Genomic DNA, 24,956 nt, shown 5'->3' with positions numbered 1-24,956 from the left:
TACACGACTACAGAATAATGCTCAATTATTATTTTGGGGGGGGAAAAAAAAAGGAATAAAAGCCTGTTTGGATTTTTATTTTGGCAGAGTAGATATCTCAGTAGTGTTTCGCTCCCGGGCCAGCACAGACATCTTCAGCCAAAGACTTACTCAAGTTTAGATACGCTTATCCTAAAATTCAGCAAATTCTGATTTTAAGGGAATATTTTTTTTCTAGAAATAAATCAATTTTCTTCCCATTTAATTCAAACAAAAGTATCCTTCACAGCAAAATTTTCTTTTTAAAAGTCAGGGAGATGTGGCTCCCCCTGTCTGTAAGTTCCGCCTGAAATTAAATTGGGGAAAAAAAAGAAATCCAGGTTTCAAATATAATGCCTTATGACAAGAGCAAGGTTATTAAACACACGTCACAAGGTGACTTTAACACACATTCAAAAATGCTCAAACTGTAAAATGGACCCGTTTCATTGCACAAGTCAAAAACCATTGCTGTCTGTGCCTAGCAGCAAAGAAAGGATACTTTTTAAAGATACCATGTGAAGATGCAGGGCTTTTTACTTAGTAATTCACCAGGTCGATGTAATTTTGATGAGTAAGGATGAGTCATAAGTACTGAAAGCACAGTTTTTGCACTAAATTCTATTCCTCAGAGGAGACAATTTAGCAAATGCTAGATGACTTTTCACTTTTAACAGAGACATAATGTCATGCTCAAGGATTTAATTAATTACACAGCCCCTACTTAAATGCTCTGTTTGTTCTGGGCATACAAGCCAGGGCAAGCTCAGGACTTGGGTTTTACAACCAAAGATTCTTGGCTCCTTTTCCCCTGGAAAAAAATAGAACCAGCTAGAATGCTCTGACTGGCAGTTATCAGGAAGCTGACGAGGCAGAAGGGCATTTTATCCCACGAAGTGGGTCCACACAGCTATTTCTCCTGAGAGCAGGTGAACACCCCCGCCACTGGACCAAAATAGAGGCAAAAAGCTCACAACGCTTGCTAATCCGTGCTGGCTTTCTGTTCAAAACAGAAACGCTGACTGTTAATTCTCTGCTATGTCTCCGAAGTCAACTCCAGGTGAGGCAAAGTAGATGTGACGTCCTCCCAAATCACTGGGAAGCACTCCCCGATTCCCGTGAAGGGCCCTCTGCTAGAGACGTCGAGATCCCAGGGATACCTGTTCGAAAATCCCAGCACTCTCAGCCACAATTTCCAAACTCTTTTTGCTGCCAAGAAAAAAAAACACTGACATTTTCTATAAATTGGCACTGAATGATAAAACAAGATTTTTAAAAAAAATGTATTTATTTACTTGACAGAGAGATCACAAGTAGGCAGAGAGGCAGGCAGAGAGAGAGGGGGAAGCAGGCTCCCCGCTGAGCAGAGAGCCTGATGAGGGGCTCGATCCCAGGACCCTGGAATCAAGACCTGAGCCGAAGGCAGAAGGCTTTAACCCACTGAGCCACCCAGATGCCCTGATAGAACAAGATTTTTGACGAGAATTTTGAGGAGACTAGCTCATCAGGTTATAACATACCTGACTATTAAAGAAGTCTGTAAAGAAATTTTGAATGATCAGGATAGATGCAAGTGAAGTTATTTCTGTCTAATTTATACTTAGGAAAACCTGGTCAAAATGAAAACAATTTTCTGTTTTTAAAAGGCAGTGTGCACAATGTCTCCTTTGTTAACACACGATTTTACTCAGTCAGCTGCCAGAGGCACGTGCAGAAATAAAAAGCTCTTAGGACACTAAGGGTCAGACTGCATTTCAATAATCGGAATGAGCCCTAAGAGATGGTAATTTGGTTCAGTTGACAGACTGCGCTGGATACACCCTGTCCAGGTCGTAGAGTTAGTGACTTACTATTTATTAAAGAAATAGGTCAAGCATGAGCCCTTTTCAGAACTTATCCACTGCAAACCACAGTTTCACAAAATCAACTTTCCACATACAAAAACCAATATATGAGTAGGGTTTGATTAAAATTTACCCAACTTTGGGGCACCTGGGTGGCTCAGTGGGTTAAAGCCTCTGCCTTCGGCTCAGGTCATGGTCTCAGGGTCCTGGGATTGAGCCCTACATCGGGCTTTCTGCTCAGTAGGGAGCCGGCTTCCCCCTCTCTCTCTGCCTGCTTCTCTGCCTACTTGTGATCCCTGTCAAATAAATAAATAAAATCTTTTTTAAAAAATTACCCAATTGTATTACTGACGACATCAGAAATTAGATGCTGGTTTTATTGTTATTTACCAGTAAAGCCCATGTGAACTTTGCGAATAGCCTTTAAATGCCCGGAGAAATTACACACATAATGTACAGCACCGTCTTCACGCTAAATGTTGAGGGAAATACCTATATATCCATTTGTCCAACCTTCAGACACTTCAGCTCTTTCCATGTCTTGGCTGTTGTGAATAATTCTGCAGGACATCTGGGGCAAGCATCTGTTTGGGGCCGTGATGTCCTTTCCTTCAGCTGCATACCCAGCAGAGGGATTGCTGGATCATGGGGCAATTCTATTTTTAAGTTTTTAGCAACCTCCATCCCGTTTTGCATAGTGGCTACACCAATTTACATTCCCACCAACAGCGCACAAGGGTTCCCTTGGCAAGGAGCTCCTTTTTAATTTAAAAGCTTTACAAGGCATTACGAAGACAGAATGGTCCATTATTTGCTTCACCTTTTTACAGTGAACGTAATGATCTTTAAATTAGGCAATTAAAGCCCCACCGAGAGAAGGCCTGGCTCGTTCTGAGATTGAGACAGGGCAAACCAGCCATGTAAGCGGAAAGACCCGAATCCCATAACGCTCACATGAGCAAAAGAGGACCTTTCTGCCTCAGAAGATCCTCTCCTACAGCACTGTATTTTGTCCTTCAAATAAAGTGGTTTTGAATTTTTTAATATGGAAAACACAAGCACTGCTCAGTACCAGACACCAAGAATCACCATAAGCAACACACCGAATCAAAGAAATTAGAGGAATAAATATTGTAATTTCACAACTCTGTGATGTAGAGAGGACAGAATACAATTATGCAGGAGAAACTGCAGGAACTCAGCCATCAGAAAGAATGAAAACTTACCATTGGTGGTGACATGAATGGAGCCAGAGAGGATTATGTTAAGTGAAATAAGGCAATCAGAGAAAGACAGGTATCCTGATTTCATGCAAATGTGGGATTTAAGGAACAAAATAGATGAACATGGGAAGGGGGATTAAAAAAAAGAAAGAGGGAGGCAAACCATAAGAGACTCCTAACTATGGAGTTAAGGGAGGTGGGTGGGGGATGGGCTAGATGGGTGATGGGTCTCTAGGGCACTGGTTTTGATGAGCACTTATACGCAAGTGAAAAATCACTACATTCTACTCCTGAAACCAATATCACACTAAATGTTAACTAGCTAGAATTTTTTTTTTTAAATCTGGGGGAAAAAAAAGCAGTGAGAGAATACCAAAAAGTATCCTTTCTACTGCAGATTAAATACCTTTTAAAGAGTCACTGGTCAAACAAAAATGTAACAAGACAATTAAAGGAAAGAAATGGGAATGATTCTTTGATCCCACGGCTAATCACTAGTTAGAAATTCTGATCCCAATTCCGACATGGGGCGGGGTGGGGCGGGGTGGGGCGGCGGTGGGCAGGAGGGGGACTTTCTCTACACCACCTAGCCCTTCTAGGTCACCAGCTGAGCATTCTACAACTCAACTTGATTTTGACATTATCTGCCTGGACGAAGGTAGTGTCAGAGCCCCCAGGTTAAGTTTCTGGCACATAAGACTGTCCCCTCCCCCACTTCAGATGACAAGTGCAACCCGGCTGTCAGCCGTGCTTCTGACCAACCTGCTACGGATCGGAGGTTCCAATAATCTCCTCCCTTGTGTTCCATTCATTGGCTCCAGCAGCTCCCAGAACTCAAACATTGTACTTACTAGATTACAGGTTTGTTACAAAAGAGCTAACTCAGAAACATCCAGCAAGAAGAGAAGCATAGAGCATGGTAAAGGGACACAGTGGGGAGTTTCCATGCCCTCCCTCAGCGTGCTGCTCCCACACAGATTGCGTGTCTACCCACCTGGAAGCTCTCCAGACTCTGTCCTTTTGGGTTTTTATGGAGGCTTCATTCCACAGGCACGATCGATTAAATTATTGGCCATTGGTGATCGATTCACCTCCAGCCCCTATCCCTTCCCCAGAGAACGGGAGCAGGACTGAAAGTTCCAACCCTCCAACCACAAGGTGGGTTCCCCTGACAGCCAACCCCAGTCCTTGGTGCAGTAGAAAGGCCACCTCGTTAACATAAAAAAGACTCCTTTCTCACAACAATTAGGAAACTGCAAAAGTTTTAGTGACTCTGAAACTTGGGGACAAAGGCCACATCTATATTCTTATTATGAATCACAATATCTCAAACACACTAATACCTTGAATTGCATTACAGACTTTAGAGGGCTGGAGGGTATATTTAAAATGATACTCTCTCTCACCTCCTCAGCGGATGAGAAGAACCGAGGCCAAGAGTGAAATGAACTTGGCGAGACCATCAGCTATGGGACAGGGACCAGGATGAACCTGAATACATATCTAGGTAATTGTGAAGTGAATGAGACCCTCCCTTAAAATGACAGGTTATTTCCAGGGCACCTGTGTGGCGCAGTTGGTTATGTAACCGACTCTTGGTTTGGGCTCAGGTCATAATCTTAGGGTTGTGAAACTGAACCCTGCACTAGGCTCCTTGCTCAGTGGGAGTCTGCTTGAGTTTTTCTCTCCCTCTCCTTCTGCCCCTCCCCCACCCCATCTTGTGCTCGCTCTTTGCCCCTCTCTCTCACTGAGATAAATACGTCTTAAAGAAAAATTAAAAAGGTTATTTCCTTTATAATGCCTTCTCCAGAGGCACATGAGCACTTTACCAAAGTGGTGAAATATTACACATCTTAAAAGAGCCTTATTATACAGAGCTACTCACTCCCTGACCAAACCCAGGGTTGGCAAAGTGAGCTGCTAGGTCCTGCTCACTATTTTATTTTTTCCAAATGATTATCAAACACTCAAATAGCTTCTAAACAGGCAACTTGTGTTAGAAGGGCTTGGACAGCAAGGGCTCTGGAAAAAGCAGGCAGTTGCTACCTTCACCAGCCAAAATAAGTACCAGTAAATCACAAAGTGCCTTTTAAAATTCCCTTGAAATTATACTAGATCCCTGGATTGTATCATCCCTCTAACCAAAATTAAGGAGCAAGCTCAATTTCTTCACTTGCCCAGGAAGCTTAGACGCACACCGAAGGAGATCTGGTGTGTCTGCGGTGGGCAGGACATGAACCCAAGCCCCATACTTCCAGCAAGGCCAGCCAGGGGTGGTTTGTGCCTAGAGGGGCCTACGTGCCACACGGGCATCATCGTTAGCCAATTTCAAATCATTCTCTCCGATTCTGTTCTTTTATTATTATTATTATTATTATTATGTTACATCAGTCACCATACAGTACATCATTAGTTATTGATATTGTGTTCCATAACCCACTGTTAGCATATAACACCCAGTGCTCCATGTAATCCGTGCCATCCTTAATACCCACCACCGGGCTCATCCGTCCCCCCACCCCGCTCCCTCTGAAACCCCCAGTTTGATTCCCGGAATCCACAGTCTCCCATGGTTCATTTCCCATTCTGATCCCCCTCTTCATTTTCCCCTCCCTTCTCCTAAAGTCCTCCATGCTATTCCTTATGCTCCACATAGAAGTGAAACTATATGCTATTTGTCTTTCCCTGTTGGACTTATTTCACTCAGCATAATCTCCTCCAGTCCCATTCCTGTTGATACAAAAGTTGGGTATTCGTCCTTTCTGATGGAGGCATAATACTTCATTGTATATATGGACCAGATCTTCTTTATCCATTGGTCTGTTGAAGGGCATCTCAGCTCCCTCCACAGTCTGGTGATTGTGGCCACTGCTGCTATGAACATTGGGGTGCACATGGCCCTTCTTTTCACCACATCTGTATCTTTGGGGTAAATACCCAGTAGTGCAACCGTTGGGTCATAGGGTAGCTCTATTTTTAACTTTTCTGATCCTGTACTTATCCACAGCCTTCTGGTCTTAATTTGATTTGCCAAGCAGATTCCCCTGCTTAAAATAACCAACTTGGTGAAACCTGACAAACATCACTCTGGCCCGGTGGTCAAGGTGAACACCATAAGTGATAAATCGCATCAATGGGAAGTACCCTTGATGACAACGCACTCTACCCAAACCCATAACCGCACACCGGATTCTCATAAAGGGACACCCTACAGTATATCTGACTAGTACTCCTCCAAACTGTCAAGGTCAACAAAAATAAGAAAACTCTGAGGAGCCCGAGAAGGTATGTCTATGAAATGCACTGTGGAATGCTGGGTGGGGATCCTGGAACCAAAAAAGGACATCTGGCGAAAACTAGGGACATCTGTACATAGCGTGGATTTTAGCTAATAAGAAAATATTGATGATGGGCTCATTAAGGATGACGACGTATGGTGGTAATGTAACATTACTACGTGAAGAGAAGGTAAGGATTGTAGTCCTTGTATATGGAAATTCTGTCCTCTCTTCTCGATTTTTCTGAAAATCTCAACTGTTCTAAAACATAATGCCAATTCTAAAGGAGAGAACTAATTGATGGATTTGAATCCATTGGACATCTTGGAAGCTCAGTCACCTACCTTACTCTTAGGCGATAACATTGGAAAACCAAACCAAACCAAACAAACAAACAACCAAGTTCCTTACCTTTCGCTGAGGCTTCTCCACAACTGGGCACCTGTAACAAGGACAGGCCAAAAGCAAGACATTAACGGAGGCGTTTTTCTCTTGAGGCATTTCTCAACTTAGAAATATTCCGAGCTATTTAACATGAAATGCTTAGGGGCTCCTGGGTGGCTCAGTGGGTGAAATGCCTGCCCTCACCTCAGGTCATGGTCCCAGGGTCCCGGGATCGAGTCCCACATGGCTCCTTTCCCTTTCCTTCTGCCTCTCCCCCAGTGTGTGTTTGTGCACACACACACACCCTCTCTCTCAAATAAATAAAATCTAAAAAAAAAAAAAAAAAATGCAGAGCTATTTAAACGCTAGGAATTATCAGACCGTCCAGTGGATACTTTGGCACTACAGATAATGCAGTGATTAGTTCATGAATATTTGAGATCCTGTTACATGCAAAACACTCAGACAGGTGCTATGAGAGACAGGGCCCTACATCACCCCTGGTCCTGCTTCGGGGACTCGACTGTTCAGTAGGGCAGTCCTGGCAAACTCTCAAGTCCTTGTGAACTGGGGCACAAGCCCAAACCATGAGAGTTCAGGGAAGAGAGAAAATCAGGCTGCTCGGGGAAGTACCAATAACCAAGGCAGCATTTCAGGTGGGCTTTAAAACGGTACAGACAAAAGAACTAAGGCAGCTGCTACTTGAGAAAGGAGATTTTTATCTATTCATTCTTTAGGGATTTTGAGCTTATATCTAGGCTCAAATGAAATCAAGAGAAAAAAATGTATACTTAGATAAAGCATCTGCTTTCTTGACTGGCTTGCTTTTTTCATCGCGCTGTATCTTAGTATTACAGCCCCTGCTACCTGCCTTAATGAGGTGCCGTTTTAGAAATGGCCTCGAGGTGGTTTCCGCATTTTCCCACGAAATGAATGCCAACGATGGTATCCGTTTTGTTCTACAGCATCCCCTATCAAAGATCTATGCAATAAATTCCTAAAGTTGATCCCAGGAAAAAAAAAAGTGTTTCTCAAAATTGTTTGCATTCTCTCATCAGACTATTAGAAGAATTATTCGGTTGGTCTAGCTTCCCTTTTTGCCTTGGCTGCCGGTAAGCCCGGGGGTGAATCTGTCGCTCAGTTACAGTCACCATATTAGAATCCTGTTCCTCTACCACACCTTTTTAAAAGTCTGATTTTTTTATGATCCCTATAAGCTTTTGGGGTTACATGGTATATATTTGGGGTTAGATGACATGTCAAAGCACTAATCAATTCAAAAGAATCCAAGAAATTCTGAACTCCCGTGAGGCCTCGAGCTGACGTTGGGGAGTGGGATAAAGCCAAGCATGAACAACCCACCCCTCATAGGGCATTTCTCAGCTAACACTGGCTCCAAGAGTGAGAAAGCAGATAACACTGTGGGATGTTTGCTGGTTCCGTCTGTCATTAAAAGTGAGGAAAAGGGGTATGGTTGCTGGCTAAGGGGACAAGGACATTGACAACGGCAAGGACAGGAGCACCGCAGTCACAGAGCACAGAGCAGGATGAGGCCGTGCGGGACTGGGGGGCAGCGCAGGGGGAAGAGGCTGAGCCGGACAGCATTTGCCCTGAAAGCTGCGAGCCGGCTCCCGGGGAGCAAGGGGCTGGCAGGACAAGGCTTAACCGGGCAGTGCAGGTTTCCCGGGAGGAGGGGATGAAGAGACGGAGGGGGAAACGCTCCACAGGTGGCCGCGTGGGGACCCGCTGAGCCCTCCTCCCGCCGCACAGGGTGGTGCTGGAATAGGATATTCAAGGCAGCCAGGGGTGGAAGTTCTGCTCTTCTGTAATGACAGAGAAGGGGGAGGCGATTGAGGACCAGCCTAGGGCTGCAGAGAAGTTCCCCAGGGCGTGAAGGAAGAGGAAGCGAGCCCCCAAGGCAGGCACCAGGAAGCCACCGAAGCTGGAGGCCGCTCACGCTGCTTCTGGTAGGTTCCACAAAGACTAATGCACCTGAAAGGATCGCCACTCTTGGGCTCACCTATGTCCTAGGGAGCATCTAAGATGGCATTAAAGATAACGATGCGGGGGGGGCCTCGGGGGCTCGGTCGGTGAAGTGCCTGCCTTCGGCTCAGGTTGTGATCTCGAGGTCCTGGGATTCTGCACAGCGGGGCTCTGGGCTGGCAAGTCCGCAGACGCGGCTCTGGCCAGCTCCGTGTGGGGCTCAAATGGGCCTTTGCCTGCAACGACTCCACCGAAGGGGGCCTGGGAACCCCCTGTCCATTCGGCCCCAGGCTGGGGGGCGCTCGGAAAGCACAGCCCCAAGTCCCCGTTCTCCTGGTCTCTTGGGGCAGGAGCAATGCTGTCCTCAGAGCAAGGCCACCCCTTTAAAACCCTGATGGAAAGCTCAGCCTGGGCCACAGGACGGCCCTGCAGGATGGGGCACGAGCACTCCCTGGGCCAGGGAGGCCGGGGGTGGGTCCAGAAGGCACCAGAAGCTCTGCATTGAGGTGGGCTGGCACAGAAAGGCGCCCCACACAGAATGCCCGAGGAGTGCGCAAACCTGCATCACCCCCGTTGTTCAGGCTCTGCACCAGCGCTGAACCACACGGACAGTCACAGCGCCCGAGCTGCTTCTGTTCCTTGCTCTAGGGAGGCCCTCACACAACTGTGTGGTTGTGGGGTGTCGGTCTCTGCCACTTCACGGGATAAGGTGACTGACTGACTGTGGGCCTTTCTGCCCGGAACCCTGCAAAATCCTATTTTCTATGGGAAAAGGGAGGTACATGTGGGATTGAGTCAAGGATCAGGAGATGGGGTGACTGTCCTGGGTCGTGCAGGTGGGCCCCAAATGCGATCACAAGTGTCCCTGCAAGAGGGAGGCGGAGGCAGGTGTGGTGAGGACGGGAGAGGAGGGGGCCGTGAGCGCCGCGGCAGGGAGTGGACTGACGGGCTGTGACCACCCGAGGCTGGGAGAGGCAAGGCAAGCTTCCCCAGAGCCTCAGGAAGGGACGCAGCCCTGCCAGCGGCTTGGTTTTGGCCCCACGCTACTGATTCTGCACGACGGGCCTCCAGAAGAGCGAGAAACGAGACTTCCGTTGTTCTGAGCCACACGCTGATGAGGATTTGTTACTGTAGCCCCAGGACACTGACACAGCCACGACAGGTGCCCTCTGCGGCTGGGAAGTGGCCTGAATGAGCTCCAGGCTAGACCCTTCAGGCTCGTGCTCTCCTAACTCTCCCGCCTTAGTCCGGTAAAGGACTGAACCTTTATAAACAGAGGGGTCCTGCCCTTTAGGAACGTGGACATCCCATGTTCCCAAGAACATCAAGCCAACGAGGCAAGGCTGAGAACGAACTCTGCGTGCGTAGCCAGGAGCGAGAACAGAGCAACTGCAAGGTTTTCCAGCTCTGTCCTCGCCTTCCATGCTTGCCTGCTCCTGGCAACGTGCGCCCGGAGGGGACCCAGTTTGATGCAGCCCGGGCACCACAAAGAGGCTCATCGGCAACGGCTGCTGGCAGAATTTTTAAGCCGTCCTTTTATTCTGGGATTCCCCTGAGGAAGGCCCCGGAGGAGGAAGACATTACGAAGTCTAGTGGAGAACAATGGGCTCTCCTCTATCCATTAGGATGGAACCAGGGCGCCACGCAGGGATTGGACTGGCTCCGGGCAAAACCCCACGGCATGAGAGGCTCCTCCTCCAGGCAGCCTTACTACATCTGGGGTGAACAGAAAATCGCAGGGCGGGTGCCCGAGAGAGTTAAGAGTAAGGGAGTGGGTGGGGCGCCGGGGTGGCTCAGTCCGTTAAGCATCTGACTTGATTTTGGCTCAAGTCATGATCTCAGGGTTCTGGGATCGAGCCCCTCATTGGGATCCCCGCTCAGTGGGGAGGCTACTTGAGGATTTTCCCTCTCCCTCTGCCTCCCTCACAACCCACTTGCATTCGCTCTCTGACTCTCTTTCTCTCAAATAAATAGATCTTAAAAATAAAAGTTAGGGAGCTGGGTGACCGTTCTCTGAAACAGAAAATGGTGGGGCAGGGGAGGAGACAGAGGGAACAGCGCGTCCAAGAGCACGATCGTCATCGAGAGACTCCTGAGAAGCAGTCACTGCACACAAGCGCCGCGGTGGGAGGTCTCCTAACCAAACCTCCCGTTTCGTGCTGCCCCTTTTCAGGAGATTGACTTCCTCACATCAATTCTTCAAATTAACAAGTTTTTTGGTCACCTTCCCAAATCACTGGCATGAAGAAATTTCCTTCAAACCTTGAGACGCAGCAATGTAAAACCATCTTTCTTAAAAATTGTTTGCACACGGTTTGCTCTAAGAACTGTAAAGACTTAAAAGATAAACCAGAGGGCGCCTGGGTGGCTCAGTGGGTTAAGCCACTGCCTTCAGCTCAGGTCATGGTCTTGGGGTCCTGGGATCGAGTCCCGCATCGGGCTCTCTGCTCAGCAGGGAGCCTGCTTCCCTCTCTCTCTCTCTGCCTGCCTCTCCGACTACTTGTGATTTCTCTCTGTCAAATAAATAAATAAAATCTTTAAAAAAAAAAAAAAAAAAAAGATAAACCAGAGCTCAAGCTCGCTGTAGAACATGAGGGCGGTAAGTCAGTCACAGCTTCTGTCTGTGGCCTCAGGGTTGGCCTTAGGGAGAACAAGGTACCTCCCGCGGGACAGGCCCCGGGATCCCTGCCAGGGTAAGAACTTGGGGAAGACCCCTGTGGGCCGTGTGGAGGTTACACTTAATGAAATCAAATGTCTCACTGTAACCTCCTCCTCTTCCCTGTTTTTGATCGAATCGATCTTATCACATTTAGGTTCTTAAGGCTCAAATATTCCAAGGAGGCCATTTTGCTCATCCATGAAAACTGACTCAGACGTTGGTAGAAGAGGCCTCTCCAAGTGCAGAAAAGCTTGACTCTGATTTCTAATACAAATTACTCAGAAAACACCTGAAGCAGATTTCAAAAGTTATTCAATTTCTCACTTCTAAACAATGTTGAACATTAGTTCATTTTTCATCACTGTGAACTCATTTGTTAAAATGTACATAACTATTACTTGTTCTTTGGTTTTTGTTTTTAAGTCATCTCTACCCCCAACATTGGGCTTGAACTCATGACCCTGAGATCAAGATTCATACCTCTACTGGCTGAGCCCCAACTAGTAGGCCCTGAATTGTTCTTTCTTCACTGAGGCAGAGAAAGTTTATACATAAATGCTCCATCTTCCAGTGGTCCAAGTTTCGTCGTGTGGGTTGTAATAAAGATTTCACCGTTAGCCTCGCTGCCGCCAGATATGATACTCACATATCAAAATGATATTTAAGGAGCGCTTAGAGCCAGAGAAACTAGCACACACAAGCCTTTTTGCCCAGGAGCAGTAGCCATGACTAGGGACAACATCAGGTAAGTAATTAATAAGCAATAAATATTTACCAAATAAATGAATATTCATTAAACAATAATATCAAAGTCAGTGCCTACATAACCTGTTACTTTGTTCCCTTTTAAAACTACCTGGTTAACATGCCTACACAAAGATCAGACACTCAGGGTCCAGAAAATTACAGCCTGTCAAAATGAATTCTCAGTTTTCTTACCTCTAGCTCTAGACAAAACCATATCCTTTATTATTTGCATAATAACACGCCCAAGAATCATGACAGAAATCAGGTGATACACTCTCCATGGCGTCAGTGCAAGGAACCTATAATAGCAAAAACAGACAAATTATTAGTTCAACTGGAGGATTTTTATCCTTTTTTAAAAATTAGGTTTACTTCAGGGGTGCCTGGGTGGCTCAGTCAGTTTTGCATCTGCCTTCGGCTGGGATCCTGATGCCAGGCTCCTGGGATCATCCCTGCACATCTGGCCACCCAACGCCCCCCCCACCTCCCCTCACACTTGCCCCATGCCCCACTACCACTCTCCCTCCTGGTCAGGCTCCCCACACGGCGGGGAGGCTGCGTCTCCCCTGCCCCTACAATGACTCTCCCATTCTCCTTCACACACCCTCTCTCAAATGAAGAAGAAAAAAAAAACAATTAGGTGTAGTTTCACCATAGAAACAACAATCCCAATTTCAGTTTTCAGAATCACTCCAATGAGACCACATCAAAGTGATCTCACGGGCATCTAAGTCAGCAAAACAAAAAGTGCTTGAGCCACGTCGGCTTTTGTGTTAGGCTTTCTGCTCTAACCTCTAATTTGGGCAGAGGATTTGCTCCGCGGGGTGTGGCCCAGCCATCACTCTGCTAGCAGATGGAGGACGGAACTGACTTGCAACCGAATCATGAGGCACCAGAAAGGCAGAGCTGCAGGGTTTTCCGACATGCGGAGAAGCTACTGCAGATGCCCCACACTGGCCGTCCTCTCTGCTCTGCTTTATGCCACATTCGTTTATTTAAGGACTACCCTCTTCCTCCAGGCTCTCAAAAGCAGCAATTAAGGATTCAAGGTGCTTGCCTCTTCCTTAAAATCACTATTGGTCTATCTGGCCCCAGAGGGAAACAAAGAATTCTTTATTAAGAACAGCACACAAACATGGCAGCAACATTTTTATAATTGGGCCAATAAAGAAACGGAACGGCTACTCAGTCACAAGCTCTGAGGCTTGATGCAGAGGTGAAGCCTGTTCTATACAGGTTAATTGGTCAAACTGCCCATTAATATTAATTTTGATATAATCACAGAAACACTGACTTAACATGTTTGTCATTTAAAACTAGCTGCAAGGCACTGTAAGCTTTATAGAGAAAAACACATACTACAAAGAATCCTGATTTCCAGGAACTTATTTCCTCATCAGAGAGGAACACCTGCCAAGCTAACAAAATCCAAGACAATGAGTCTTAGGTTCTCTAATAAAACATGAGCAAAGAACAAAGAGAAGCAAAAAAAGGGGGAATCATTCACTCACTAATGGGGGAAGATTTTATGGACATGGCCCTTGAACTTGGCCTGGCAGGATGGATGTAATTCGGAGGAAAACAGAGGCTGTTCCAGGTGGAGAATACAACATGTATAGAAGATCAGTGTCAGAGAAGGGGAAGGTGTGCCTGGGGCACGCAGAGCGCTCTGGGGTGCGCCAGCAGGAGGAGGTCAGGTGGGTCAAGGAGAGATTTGGGAGACTGGCAGAAAGAGAAGGTATGGAGGGGACAGGCCAGGAGCACACTGTGGCAGGCCATGAATGATATGCTAGGGCGTTTGGTCTCAATGTCACCAGCAATAGAGAGAAAGCCAAAGGTATAGGGTAGGAAAATGGAATGACGGGTGATTAAGAAAAACGCCAGAAGGCAACTGAGAGGACGAGGTGGGCAGTGATGGAAGCAGGGAGGTCAGGATCTATTAGAAGGTTGTGTGATATGTTTGGTGAGAAGTGGTCCATGGGAGACACTGGTGGTAAGCCAGGTCCAGCTCTGGTTCTAATATTAGCGGTGTGTGACCTGGGTCAGGAAAATGCAGGTAGAATAAGCCCATGTTTCTTCAATCCTGGTCTGCCACAGCCACAGGCTGCTGCCTGGAAAGCTTGTTAAAATGCAAATTCCCAGACTCCACGTTCCTCCCCCCAGATCCTCTGAAACAGGTAGTCTAATTTTTAGTATTTACATTCAATAAATATTTCTTTGGAAAGTGTCTACATTGGGCCAGGCACTGAGCTACCAAAAGGAAATAAACAGTGAACAAGAAGTACAGAGGGAAGGAGCAGACACACCAGAAAACCCCTAATGTCAACATCTACACTTTTTATTAATAATAATTTGTCTTCTGCTCCAGGACTGCTACTGGCTCTATTCTTTGAGCTCATATAGGTTTGTATTAACCAAGGGTGTTTTGTGGTATTTGTTTTCTTCTTGCTCACCTCCTCCTATCAGGCTATGATCACTGCTTGCTGTTGTCCTTGGGTGCCAGGCTCGCTCAGTTCTCCCCAACTGACACTGACCCGGTAGTTTTCAAAATTTTTGATGGTGACCCACAGTCAGAAATTCATGCATACAAATGCATACAAATGAAACCAAAGTTTCAAAAATAATATTTATCTTTTTTTTTTTTCAGACACAGAAAGAGCAGGGGCAGAAGGAGAGGGGGAGAGAGAATCTCAAGCAGACTTTGGGTTCCACATGGCATCCAATTCACGGCTTGATCTCACAATCCCAATATCATGACCAGAGCTGAAACCAAAAGTTGAATGCTTAACAAGCTGTGCCACCCCAAGCACCTCAATTTACCCCTTTTTAAAGATTTTTAAAGTAATCTCTATACTCAACGTGGGGCTTGAACTCACAGTCCTGCAGTCAAGAGTTGCACACTCTTACCAACTGAGCCAGCAGGCGCCCCCAAATAATATTACCTTTATCATTTGTAATGCCTTCTGATGTTTTCCAGTCAATTCTATTATATTTCTAAATGCCGACTATAATTCTAAGATGATTCAAGGTTCATAAATGAGTTGTGATTCACAGTTCCACTCACTGCATCAGAAAATATCTATAGATGTTCAGTTAGTATGGTTTTTAGAATAACCTGCTTTGCAGAGTCAGGCAAAGCCTTAGGAAAGTTCTCTCAAGTTTAAAGATCTCCACGCAGCCAGGAAACCAGTTAAATGTCTTTAAAAAAATAAAGAAATGCAAAACCAACCCAAGCAGTGAAGGTCATTAGTTATTTTCTTAGTGGAAGTTATGAACTTCTACAAATAGAAAAATGGCAAGATTTTAACCCTCAGCCCTGACTGCTGAAAGACTCTACTTGGAGGGCATTGACTGTCATAGCAACTCAAGTTAGGGGTCCAGGGCAAGGGTCCGGAGGCATTTTGGCTAAGTGTCCATTGGTCATTAAGAATCCTCAATCATATAGACTGGGCTGTTTAATCAATGATGCTTTGATCATTTGTAAACCATCTGGAAGAAAGGAAACTTGTATATCTATCTCCAAAAACACTGAGGTGAAAGAGAAAGAATAAAACTTTGCAACCAGTCAGCACATGTCCCCAAAGGGCCAGATAGAACAGTTTTTCAGCTTCATCGGTCCTATGGTCTGTCACGACTGTCAACTGTCACCATGTGAAAGCAGCATCATATTAGATAAAAGTGGTGGTAATGCAAGCTGGTGCAACCACTCTGGAAAACAGCTGAAAACAGAGCTACCCTATGACCCAGAAATCACACTACTGAGTATTTACCCTAAAGATACAAATGTAGTGATCCAAAGGGGCCCGTGCACCCAAATGGTTATAGCATCAATGTCCACAATAGCCAAACTAAACTATGGAAAGAGCCTGTTGATGTCCATCAACAGAAGAATGGATAAAGAAGATGTGATACACACACACACACACACACAATGGAATACTATGCAGCCATCAAAAGAAATGACGTCTTGCCATTCAGAGTGACATGGATGAACTAGAGGGTATTATGCTAAGCAAAATAAGTCAGTCAGAAAAAGAAAATTATCATATGATCTCCCTGATATGAGGAATTTGAGAGGAAGGGAAGGGGGTTATGGGGGGGCAGGGAGGGGAAAATGAAACAACATGGCACTGGGGAGGGAGACAAACCATAAGAGACTCTTAATCTCAGGAAACAAACTGAGGGTTGCTGGGGAGGGGGCGATAGGGTGGTTGGGTGATGGACACTGGGGAGGGTATGTGCTATGGTGAGTGCTGTGAAATGTGTAAGCCTGATGATTCATAGACCTGTACCCATGGAACAAATAATTCATTATATGTTAATAAAAAAAAATTTTTTTAAAGATAAAAGAATGGGTTTGGTTGTGTTCCAATAAACTTCATTTACCAACACACACACACACACACACACACATACACACATCCTCGGTCAGGTGCAAAGGCGATCCCAACAAATTCTGGGGAAGGAATGCTGAAGCTGTATGGAATCCCATGATTGTCACCCTGGTCGGTGAACATTCTCGACTCCAAGACTGAAGTACAGAATTATCTGCGAAACAAATTCCTAATAGTATCATTCATACCCAAAAAAACCTATGCATATTTGGTATTTTAATTATTTATACTGTTTAAGATGGTTCATCTCATGGTTCCAATTTAAAGTACGTGGCTGTACAGACTTGTGATTTGAAATGAAAATCTTAGAAACACATGAGTTTAATTTATTCATTTTCCAGGAATAGCCCAATATTTGGGAAAGCTTGGGTTGTTGCAGTTATCTCTTGAAAGTGTTACTTTGGTAAATTTCAAGCGGGTCAAGAGAGACCAAAGTATAATAAAGAAGTCGCAACAATTTTGCATCCATGGCCCCATTGTACATGCCCATAGAGTACTCCCTGCCATCCCCAGTGCCCAAGATTACTTGAAGCAAATCGCAAATATCATATAATTACTGCAATATTGCAATATTTAGGGGCACCTGGGTAGCTCAGTGGGTTAGGCCTCTGCCTTGGGCTCAGGTCATGATCTCAGCATCCTCGGATCAAGTCCCGCATCAGGTTCTCTGCTTAGCAGGGAGCCTGCTTCCCCCTCTCTGCCTGCTTCTCTGTCTACTTGTGATCTGTCAAATAAATAAATAAAACCTTTAAAAATATTGCAATATTTATTGGCAATTAAAATTTACAAATATGGCCACATATCTTCCCTATAAGAACTTTTTAGCCTAGCAATAAAAACACTATCTTTCTTTAAAAAATTGTTCTAATTCCTTAATACCATCAGATATTCCAACAGCTGCGTATTTACCCAGTCACCTTCTATACACACACGTGCACATACACACGTGGACCAAAACAAGATGGGAAGGAGTCATACACTGAAGTTGATGCTGTGAGTTTTGAGCTTCCTGGAATTTATAGGGCTCCTGCTCTCTCTCTCTCTCTCTTCCTTGAAGTTCTTTGTGGAAGAAACAGACTCATTTGTTCAGTAAAATTTTCCAGAGGCTGAGAATCTGTCATGGAATCCTGTGCTTTAGTTTAACATTTTCCTCCGTGCCTGGAGCAGACTATAAAAACCGGTAGGTAGATCTAGGGACTTGGCCGGATTTAGGTTCAAAGTTCCAAGTACATGATAGGCGGTGGCGTGCATTTCTGTCAGGTGACACATACCGTCTGGGTGTCTGGCATCTCTTTCTGTGACATCAGCAGCCCCTGAGGACTACCTGACTCTCCGTTCCTCAGGAGACACACAAGTGTGAGCACCCTTCATTCCTGCTTCAGGTATTAGCTGGATCAGAGCTAAACAGAGGGGAGATCTTTAAAGATCTATAAAGAGGAACTTCCCCTGTTGATGTTTGGTACCCTGAGATATGGACGTCACGAGAGGGGTAGGATTAATACTCGATTCTATTTGCCAGCAGTCAAGATAATGAGCAGTGCCTTAGTGTCCTTTAAAGGTAACTAAGTTGGTTTTCTTCCTTCCTTTCTTCAGTCTTATTATGAACATATTTGACGAACTTCAGCACATGGCATTGTGATCCCTTCTGACCCTCAAGTGTTGCCGTCTTGGCTGGTGGGAGCTTGTTTTGGCAGGATCCTGAGTCCTTTGGTACAAATTTTCTTTCCTTTCTTTTTTTTTTTTTTTTAAGATTTTATGTATTTATTTGAGAGAAAGAGAGCGAGCAAGCGAGCACAAGCAGGGGAAGGGGCTGAGGGAGAGGGAAAAGCAGACTCCACACTGAGCAGGGAGCTCCACGAAGGGCTCGTACCCAGAACCCCACGATCATGACCTGAGCCAAAGGCAGATACTTAACCCACTGGGAGCCACCCACGCACCCCAGTTCATTTCTTTTTATTACTGAATGATATTCTGTTGTTTGATGGACCACTGTTGATTCATTCACCTACTGAAGGACATCTTGGTTGCTTCCTACTTTTGGCAATAGTGATTAAATTGCTATTGTGGTCACAAGTTTTCAGTTCTTTGGGAACAAGCTTTTTTTTGTTTTTGTTTTTTGTTGTTGTTTGTTTGTTTTGAACAAGTCCATCAGCATGCCAGCTTATTTTGGGTTTACAGGCAGTTAAAACCTCCATGGATTCTGTTTTTCAGATGCAACGTCTGACTCCAAGCATGTCCTATTAGACTTGTTCTTGTTTGACACAGCCCTTCATTCAAACCTACGGACCGTAACGGCATCATCCATGCCATTTGTTCTCTTGTCCAGCTTCAGAGCTCACACATGTCTGCTACCTGCCGGTCACTGGTCCTCATCCACTCTACTGATTCAAGATACCAATGAGTGGTGTCCTGTCACTCTCTGTTAGCGACTGCTCCCCAAGGGACCTAGATTTATCAATCAGTACTTTATGAATATGAAAGAGCAGTCCGCTCCTACATTGTCGTCCACATTACTCTATCTTTTCCCCAAAGACATAATTATAGATTTTCTTAAACACGCTGCTGAAACCTGACGCATTCCTAAAGCCTAAGTGTTGGTAAGTGTCGATCTGCTTGACTGATGCTGAGAATTACCTTGAGGTATGAAATGGTTCTCTTGCGGCACTAAAGACCACGAGAACCTGCCAAAGAGTATCACGGGGCACAGCTCAATCCGAGCCCCAGGGTGACCCCACTGCTCTGCCCATTCCCAGAATTCATACGTGGTCACCACATCTCCCGTGGTGGAGTTTTAAGGTGTAGATCAGGGTGATCAGAGGATTTCTGAGTGTTCTGGGATAAGAATTAAGAGACGGGTTGTGGTCAAAATGCAGGATGTCCAAGAAATCATGAGAAGCAGAGTAACAGAGTCCAGACTTTGAAGTGGGAGGTCTGAGGATATACATCACCCTTACTCAGAGGGTATATCATTTTCCAGGTCCAGTGCAAGGTGAAAAGGCTGGGCATGGAGAAGTCAACAACCCCTTCCCACCAGTCCGTAAACCCAATCCATGAAAACTGGGTCCCCAAGATATTTCAACCTCCACTCCAGGGCATATTTGGGACCTGGATCTAGGGTGGGTGCAGTGCCCCTGACTGGTCACCCCGAATGGACTGTGGCATTCCCAGCTGGAGCAAGGGCAGTGACCACCTTATCCTGAGGCTGTGGAGTGCATGTCTGATGAGGACCCTCCTCACACTTGTGCTCGGGCCTCCCCATGAGGGGCAGATGGTCCCAGTGGAACACAAGCCTCACCCTACTGATACAACCTGTCCACTTCCCTGGGCAGTTCTGCAGAGCAGGTGGGGAAGGGGGAGAGGCTGGGCAGGGTGGACGACAAGTGGCAGCAGAGGATGCTGAGGACCCTCACCACGGGCTGAAGCTGCACACCCCCAACGCTTGTTCCCCTCTCCGTTTGGACGTCACTTACAAAATACACAATCAAAGACCAAAGAATACAGAACTGCAAGGCAGCATTCCCCACGTGTGGGGCCTTCTGACACCACGCTCTGTGTGACCGTATGGGCCACTCGCCCATTTAACCATATCTTGGGGGGGGGTCCCCAAAGCTGACCAATAAAGGCTTTGTTCTCCTTAAAATAATTTTAATTCAATAAAAAAGGCTACCAACACTTGCCTTTATCCAAATTAGCCTCGGGACCTGTGAGGACATCTGTGGATCCCAGAATAGAGAAATCACAACTGATCTCTAAGTCTCTGGCTATCAGAAACATCTTTCTATAGATGGATGGGCTTTTTTATATCTAATAAACAGGAAAAAAAACCCTAATCTTATTAAAATTAAAATATCATGCCTGATGCAGGTATTTCTTTCAGCTGACATTGGATATAATTTCTATCTGATAAGGGATATTCTGGATTTTGGAAACCAAGGCAAGCAAACATTATATATGACAACCACAATAAACATAGACTTATCATAAGTAAACATTGCGAATGACAACTCCATACTATATATGTATACATATGTATGTGTATATATATAAATATTATAAATACTGTAAAATATAAATATAAATTTATATATGTAAATATTATAAATATATACAATTGTATTGATATGATAATAATCCCATTCGGTTTTTTGGTTTTTTTTTTTTAAGATTTTATTTATTTATTTGACAGATAAAGATCACAAGGAGGCAGAGAGGCAGGCGGAGAAGGGGGAGGAGCAGGCTCCCTGCTGAGCAGGAAGTCCGATGCAGGGCCCTATGCCAGGACCCTGAGATCATGACCTGAGCCGAAGGCAGAGGCTTTAACCCCTGAGCCACCCAGGCGCCTCCCCATTCGGTTTTTTAAAAGATTTTATTTATTTATTTGACAGAGAGGGGGCACCAGCAAGGGGAGTGGCAGGCAGGGGGAGAGGGAGACGCAGGGACCCGATGTGGGCTTAGGACCCCAGGACCATGACCTTGGCCAAAGGCAGATGCTTAACCAATTAAGCTACCCAGGCGCCTCATACCCCATTTGTTTCATAAAGACGTATTATATGATTTAGCTGTTGTGGAAAGGTAAAGTGCATTTTTCCTTTAGCAAACTATACCCGATTCCTACACCTCAGTGTGATGACAGCTTTACAGAAGCCCACACGGCCCTGTTACTCACGTTCAGCTTGTGACTGTCAGCACCCATGCAGGACTGGCGGCCAGGCTCACACAGCATCACCTCTGATTCATTTTTTGGTTGCCTACATTATTTCTCCATGCGGTTTTCTTGCTACGTGCATTTTTCTTACTGTTTTCTAATTTTTCCTATACTTTCTGCCTTTTATTCTCTGATTTGGCAACATTATTTTAAATTTTCACCTGATTATCAAATAACCTATTGCCACAGCCCACTTGGCCTTGGGGTGGTTTACTAGTTCTACTCGTAGGACTGGTCTCTACTTGGCTATCTGGGTCAGCTCAGAAATAAGAGTCAGTCCATATGTTCAAAGATCAAGGAGCATGGAAAGGTAATAGCTAGAGATCCGGAGAAAGCCTAGAAGACTGTAAGGGTCTACTGGTTAAAAAAAAAAAAAAAAGCTGAAGAGGCTGTGGGATCTCTAAATTATGCCTGCAATTTTTAAATAGAATATTTCCTATCAAATGATGGGCTTGGACTGCCGTCCAGTTAGTGCACACTCACTGCTCTTTGCCAGGTGACGGTCGTGCTCTCTGAGACTCTCAGGAAGCCCATCATTTTAGCTTTCTGCATGGATCGTTCCAGAACACCGCTTTCCCTCGTCCCTTTATGGCCTGCAAGCAGCCCCCACGCACGCAGGACCCCACTCAGCCTCGGCAGGGGAGGAAATCCCAGCACGGCGGCCATGCTGGTAGACGGCAGGACAGGCCCTGGGCTCTGTGGACAGCGTGATGGGAAAGGAGGCAAAAGTATCAGAGCTACCTTCTGTGGGCAGTACCCGTGGCTAACTACAAATCTCTTAAAAAAAAAAAAAAATTTGTTTTACTAGTTGTGTATCCATTTGACAAGAAAAAGCTAACTGAATTTTCCATTTCTTCATGATGAGTGTTCAAGGCCAAATTAAAAGGCTCAACGAGCTAAATTGGTCATAAAGCAAATAAAAGGAAAACTCACAAAACAAACACAAGTCTTCCCTGGCTCTGGGGCCACCTGGGTGGTGAGACTGGTTATGTGTCCGACTCGCGGTTTCAGCTCAGGACTGACCTGGGGTCACGAGACTGAACCCCGCCCAGGGCTCTGGGCTCAGTGGGGAGCTCGCTGGAGATTCTCTCTCCCTTGCCCTTTGTCCTCTCCTCTCTAAAACAAATAAGGCTCTAAAAAACACTTCTCTGGTTATGAACAAAAAGGATAATGTTCAGTGTGTCCCTCATGTGAAACTCTAACCCTCGCTTCCAGGCACAGCATAACCCATTTTGTCTTAGGAAACGAATGATGTCGACAGCAAAAATGCAAATTTTTGGTCTTCAAGGAAAGGAAATCTAGGGACAAAAGCACTGGAACTCTCCAAGGTTACAAGGTGGGAATTAATCTGTAGTAATATTTGCTTCAAAACTCTTTTGAGCTAGAGATCCAAAAGGCTAGTTCTGTTTTCCTTTACTGAATTATATATAACCATAGACTTCGCCTAGAGAGAGTCCTTTATGTATGTTGGCTTTATGCAATATTATTGTAGCTCAAATCATCCAAGAAGGGCCTCATGAGGCATGATTTATCCAACATTATTCAAAGTCCAGATCATTCCATCTTGCTGGAAGATAACTCTGTCCTCTTCTCCAGAGTGAGGCAATGCTGGTAACCGTCTTCCCTAACATTACAAAGATTCTGAATCTCAACGAAACTTGGCTTTCATTTTTCCTGGCCTTTGATACAGATCATGGAAAAACAATGTCTGAAGATGCTTTAGGACCTTAAAGTATGCATCATTAAGAGAAAAAGAAAAAGCTGGCAAATAATCATGGTTCTCAGAATGGTCAGATGAAAATACATCTCCACTTCAGATCAGTTGAAACATGCGTGTATGCTGGGGAGAGGGAGATATGTTTCTTCAAAGTCAATAAAATATATAGTTTTAAATAATTTGGAAAGAAAGAGAGTAATCATGAAGTGAAGTAATGACTCCATCAATGACAAATCAAAGACTAAATAAAACTCAGAAGCCTTTTCTCCTAGAGAAGTATTTCTTTAGTTGTGATGGCCAAAAAAGTGAATTAGAAGCCAGAGAAAAATGAAGGGAAAAAAAAAAAAAAGACATGAGAGACTTTCTACGGGGAGATGAGACATTCTGGAAGGCACCCATAGGCAGGGAAATGTTGGTTCACGGCCATCAGAGGAGCACAGGCAGTGGAGGAGGGAGCTAGGCTGCCTCTAGTAGAAAAGGGCGGTGATAATCCCACGAATTCAAGGAATGTGCTCCGGTCAGCAAGGCCTGGTGATGAAACACGAGGGCAGTGGCGTGGAGCAGCAGGGAGTTTGTGTTCTTGAGCCCAGGGAATGGGAGAAGCCAAAGGCACGGCTGGAGAGGAACCAAATTCATGTGAGGTCAAGGCAAAGTGAAATCAGGCCTGCTCTCCTCTGGCTTTGGGATTATGAAAAAAGCCATGAGCAAATCAAACAAGGAGCATCCCTAGGGTGGGGGTGGGGGGCGGGGTGTAGGGGAAGGAGGGGATGTGCAATGGGCTCTTTAGCTCCACCTAGTGTATAATACCCGCCAAGGCATCTTGCCTTGCACCTACCCCAGAAGCACGGTGGGTGAGTCAGTCTGTGCCGCCCACTCCAGCTGAGTTACCAGCAAGCTACATACTAACTACCAGATTCAGCCACGGGAAGGAGCTAGAAGAAGAAAAGAGAGATCCGACCAAAGTTATGCACTGCAATGTAGCACTGGAGGGTTAAAAGGGAAGAAGGGAAGATCTCTGGAGGTGTTTCCCATTCAAACACTCCGGAATCCACAAACTCTAAACATAGAGGCTGTCTGCATACTGATCCAAATCTCACACTGAAGTCTGGGGCTTCCTCCTCCTTAGAAAAATAAATGCAGATGCTGGGTATAAGTATAGGGCACGTAGGTGCCGAAGATGCTTCTAAGAATAGCTCTTAAGTGAGTGGGTCACACACTAACGAATTCAGTGAACCTTTCTGGGCGCACCTAAGAAATGAACTGATACGTAACGGGAACCTATCTGTGCTGGATATTTTCACCTCTGCATATTGTTTTATGTTTCTCAACAACCCGATGAAGTAAGATACACGGCTATATATTCGTAAGTAGAGGAGGCTGGAGTAATGTGTGCAAAACCATGCAGCCCAGAAGTGAAGGAATTGGGTCTTACTGACTCGTGTTCACAAATTCTATTACAAGCTACTTGTAAAGCCCCTTGGTGTCTCACTTTAATCAACTGATCTAAAGCTCCAGAAGGTTCCAGAAAGCAGAGATGAAAGAACAATCATCATTTCAGCTCCTGCTTTTTAAATTTCCATTCAGCGGTGCCTGGCTGGCTCAGATGGAAGAACATAGGACTCTTGATCTTGGGGTCATGAGCTTGAACCCCATGATGGGTATAAAGGTTACATACATACATACATACATACATAACTTTTTTTAAAAAAAACCAAATGTCCATTCAGTTATGGTCAACCACTCATCAGCTCATGTCCACATTCCATTCAAGAACCCACCCCAATGTACCTGAGCCTGTCCACAGTCCCAGAAGGAATCGAGGCACTCTGCAGTTCTACGACTGATGACATTACCACAGGTGCAATTGGTCCTTTTATTTCTCCATCTCCTTGACTCCAAAAACTCAAGGGCGCAAACAGTGGGACTTCAACCCCACGCCTCCCTGTGGCCCCCACCTGCCTTGGTTCTGCTCTGTAAGTTAGCCTCGTGCTCCAGCACGTCCCT

At 45.4% G+C, this 24,956-nt stretch overlaps 1 protein-coding gene across 1 annotated transcript in view; it reads right to left on the bottom strand.

Moving 5' to 3' along the window:
* Window positions 1-24,956, bottom strand: part of RETREG1 (reticulophagy regulator 1) — a 127,146-nt gene that overhangs the window by 82,524 nt on the left and 19,666 nt on the right. The window contains exons 2-3 of the mRNA XM_082724129.1: window positions 12,329-12,435; window positions 6,775-6,805 (exon numbers count right to left, since the gene is read on the bottom strand). Of these exons, the coding sequence (XP_082580255.1) occupies window positions 6,775-6,805; window positions 12,329-12,435 (138 nt within the window). The remainder of the gene's footprint in view (window positions 1-6,774; window positions 6,806-12,328; window positions 12,436-24,956) is intronic.

The sequence above is a fragment of the Mustela nivalis genome (assembly GCF_964662115.1).
Source record: "Mustela nivalis genome assembly, chromosome: 3".
Classification (NCBI taxonomy): Eukaryota; Metazoa; Chordata; class Mammalia; order Carnivora; family Mustelidae; genus Mustela; species Mustela nivalis.
This window is presented reverse-complemented; position numbering and strand designations above follow the sequence as displayed.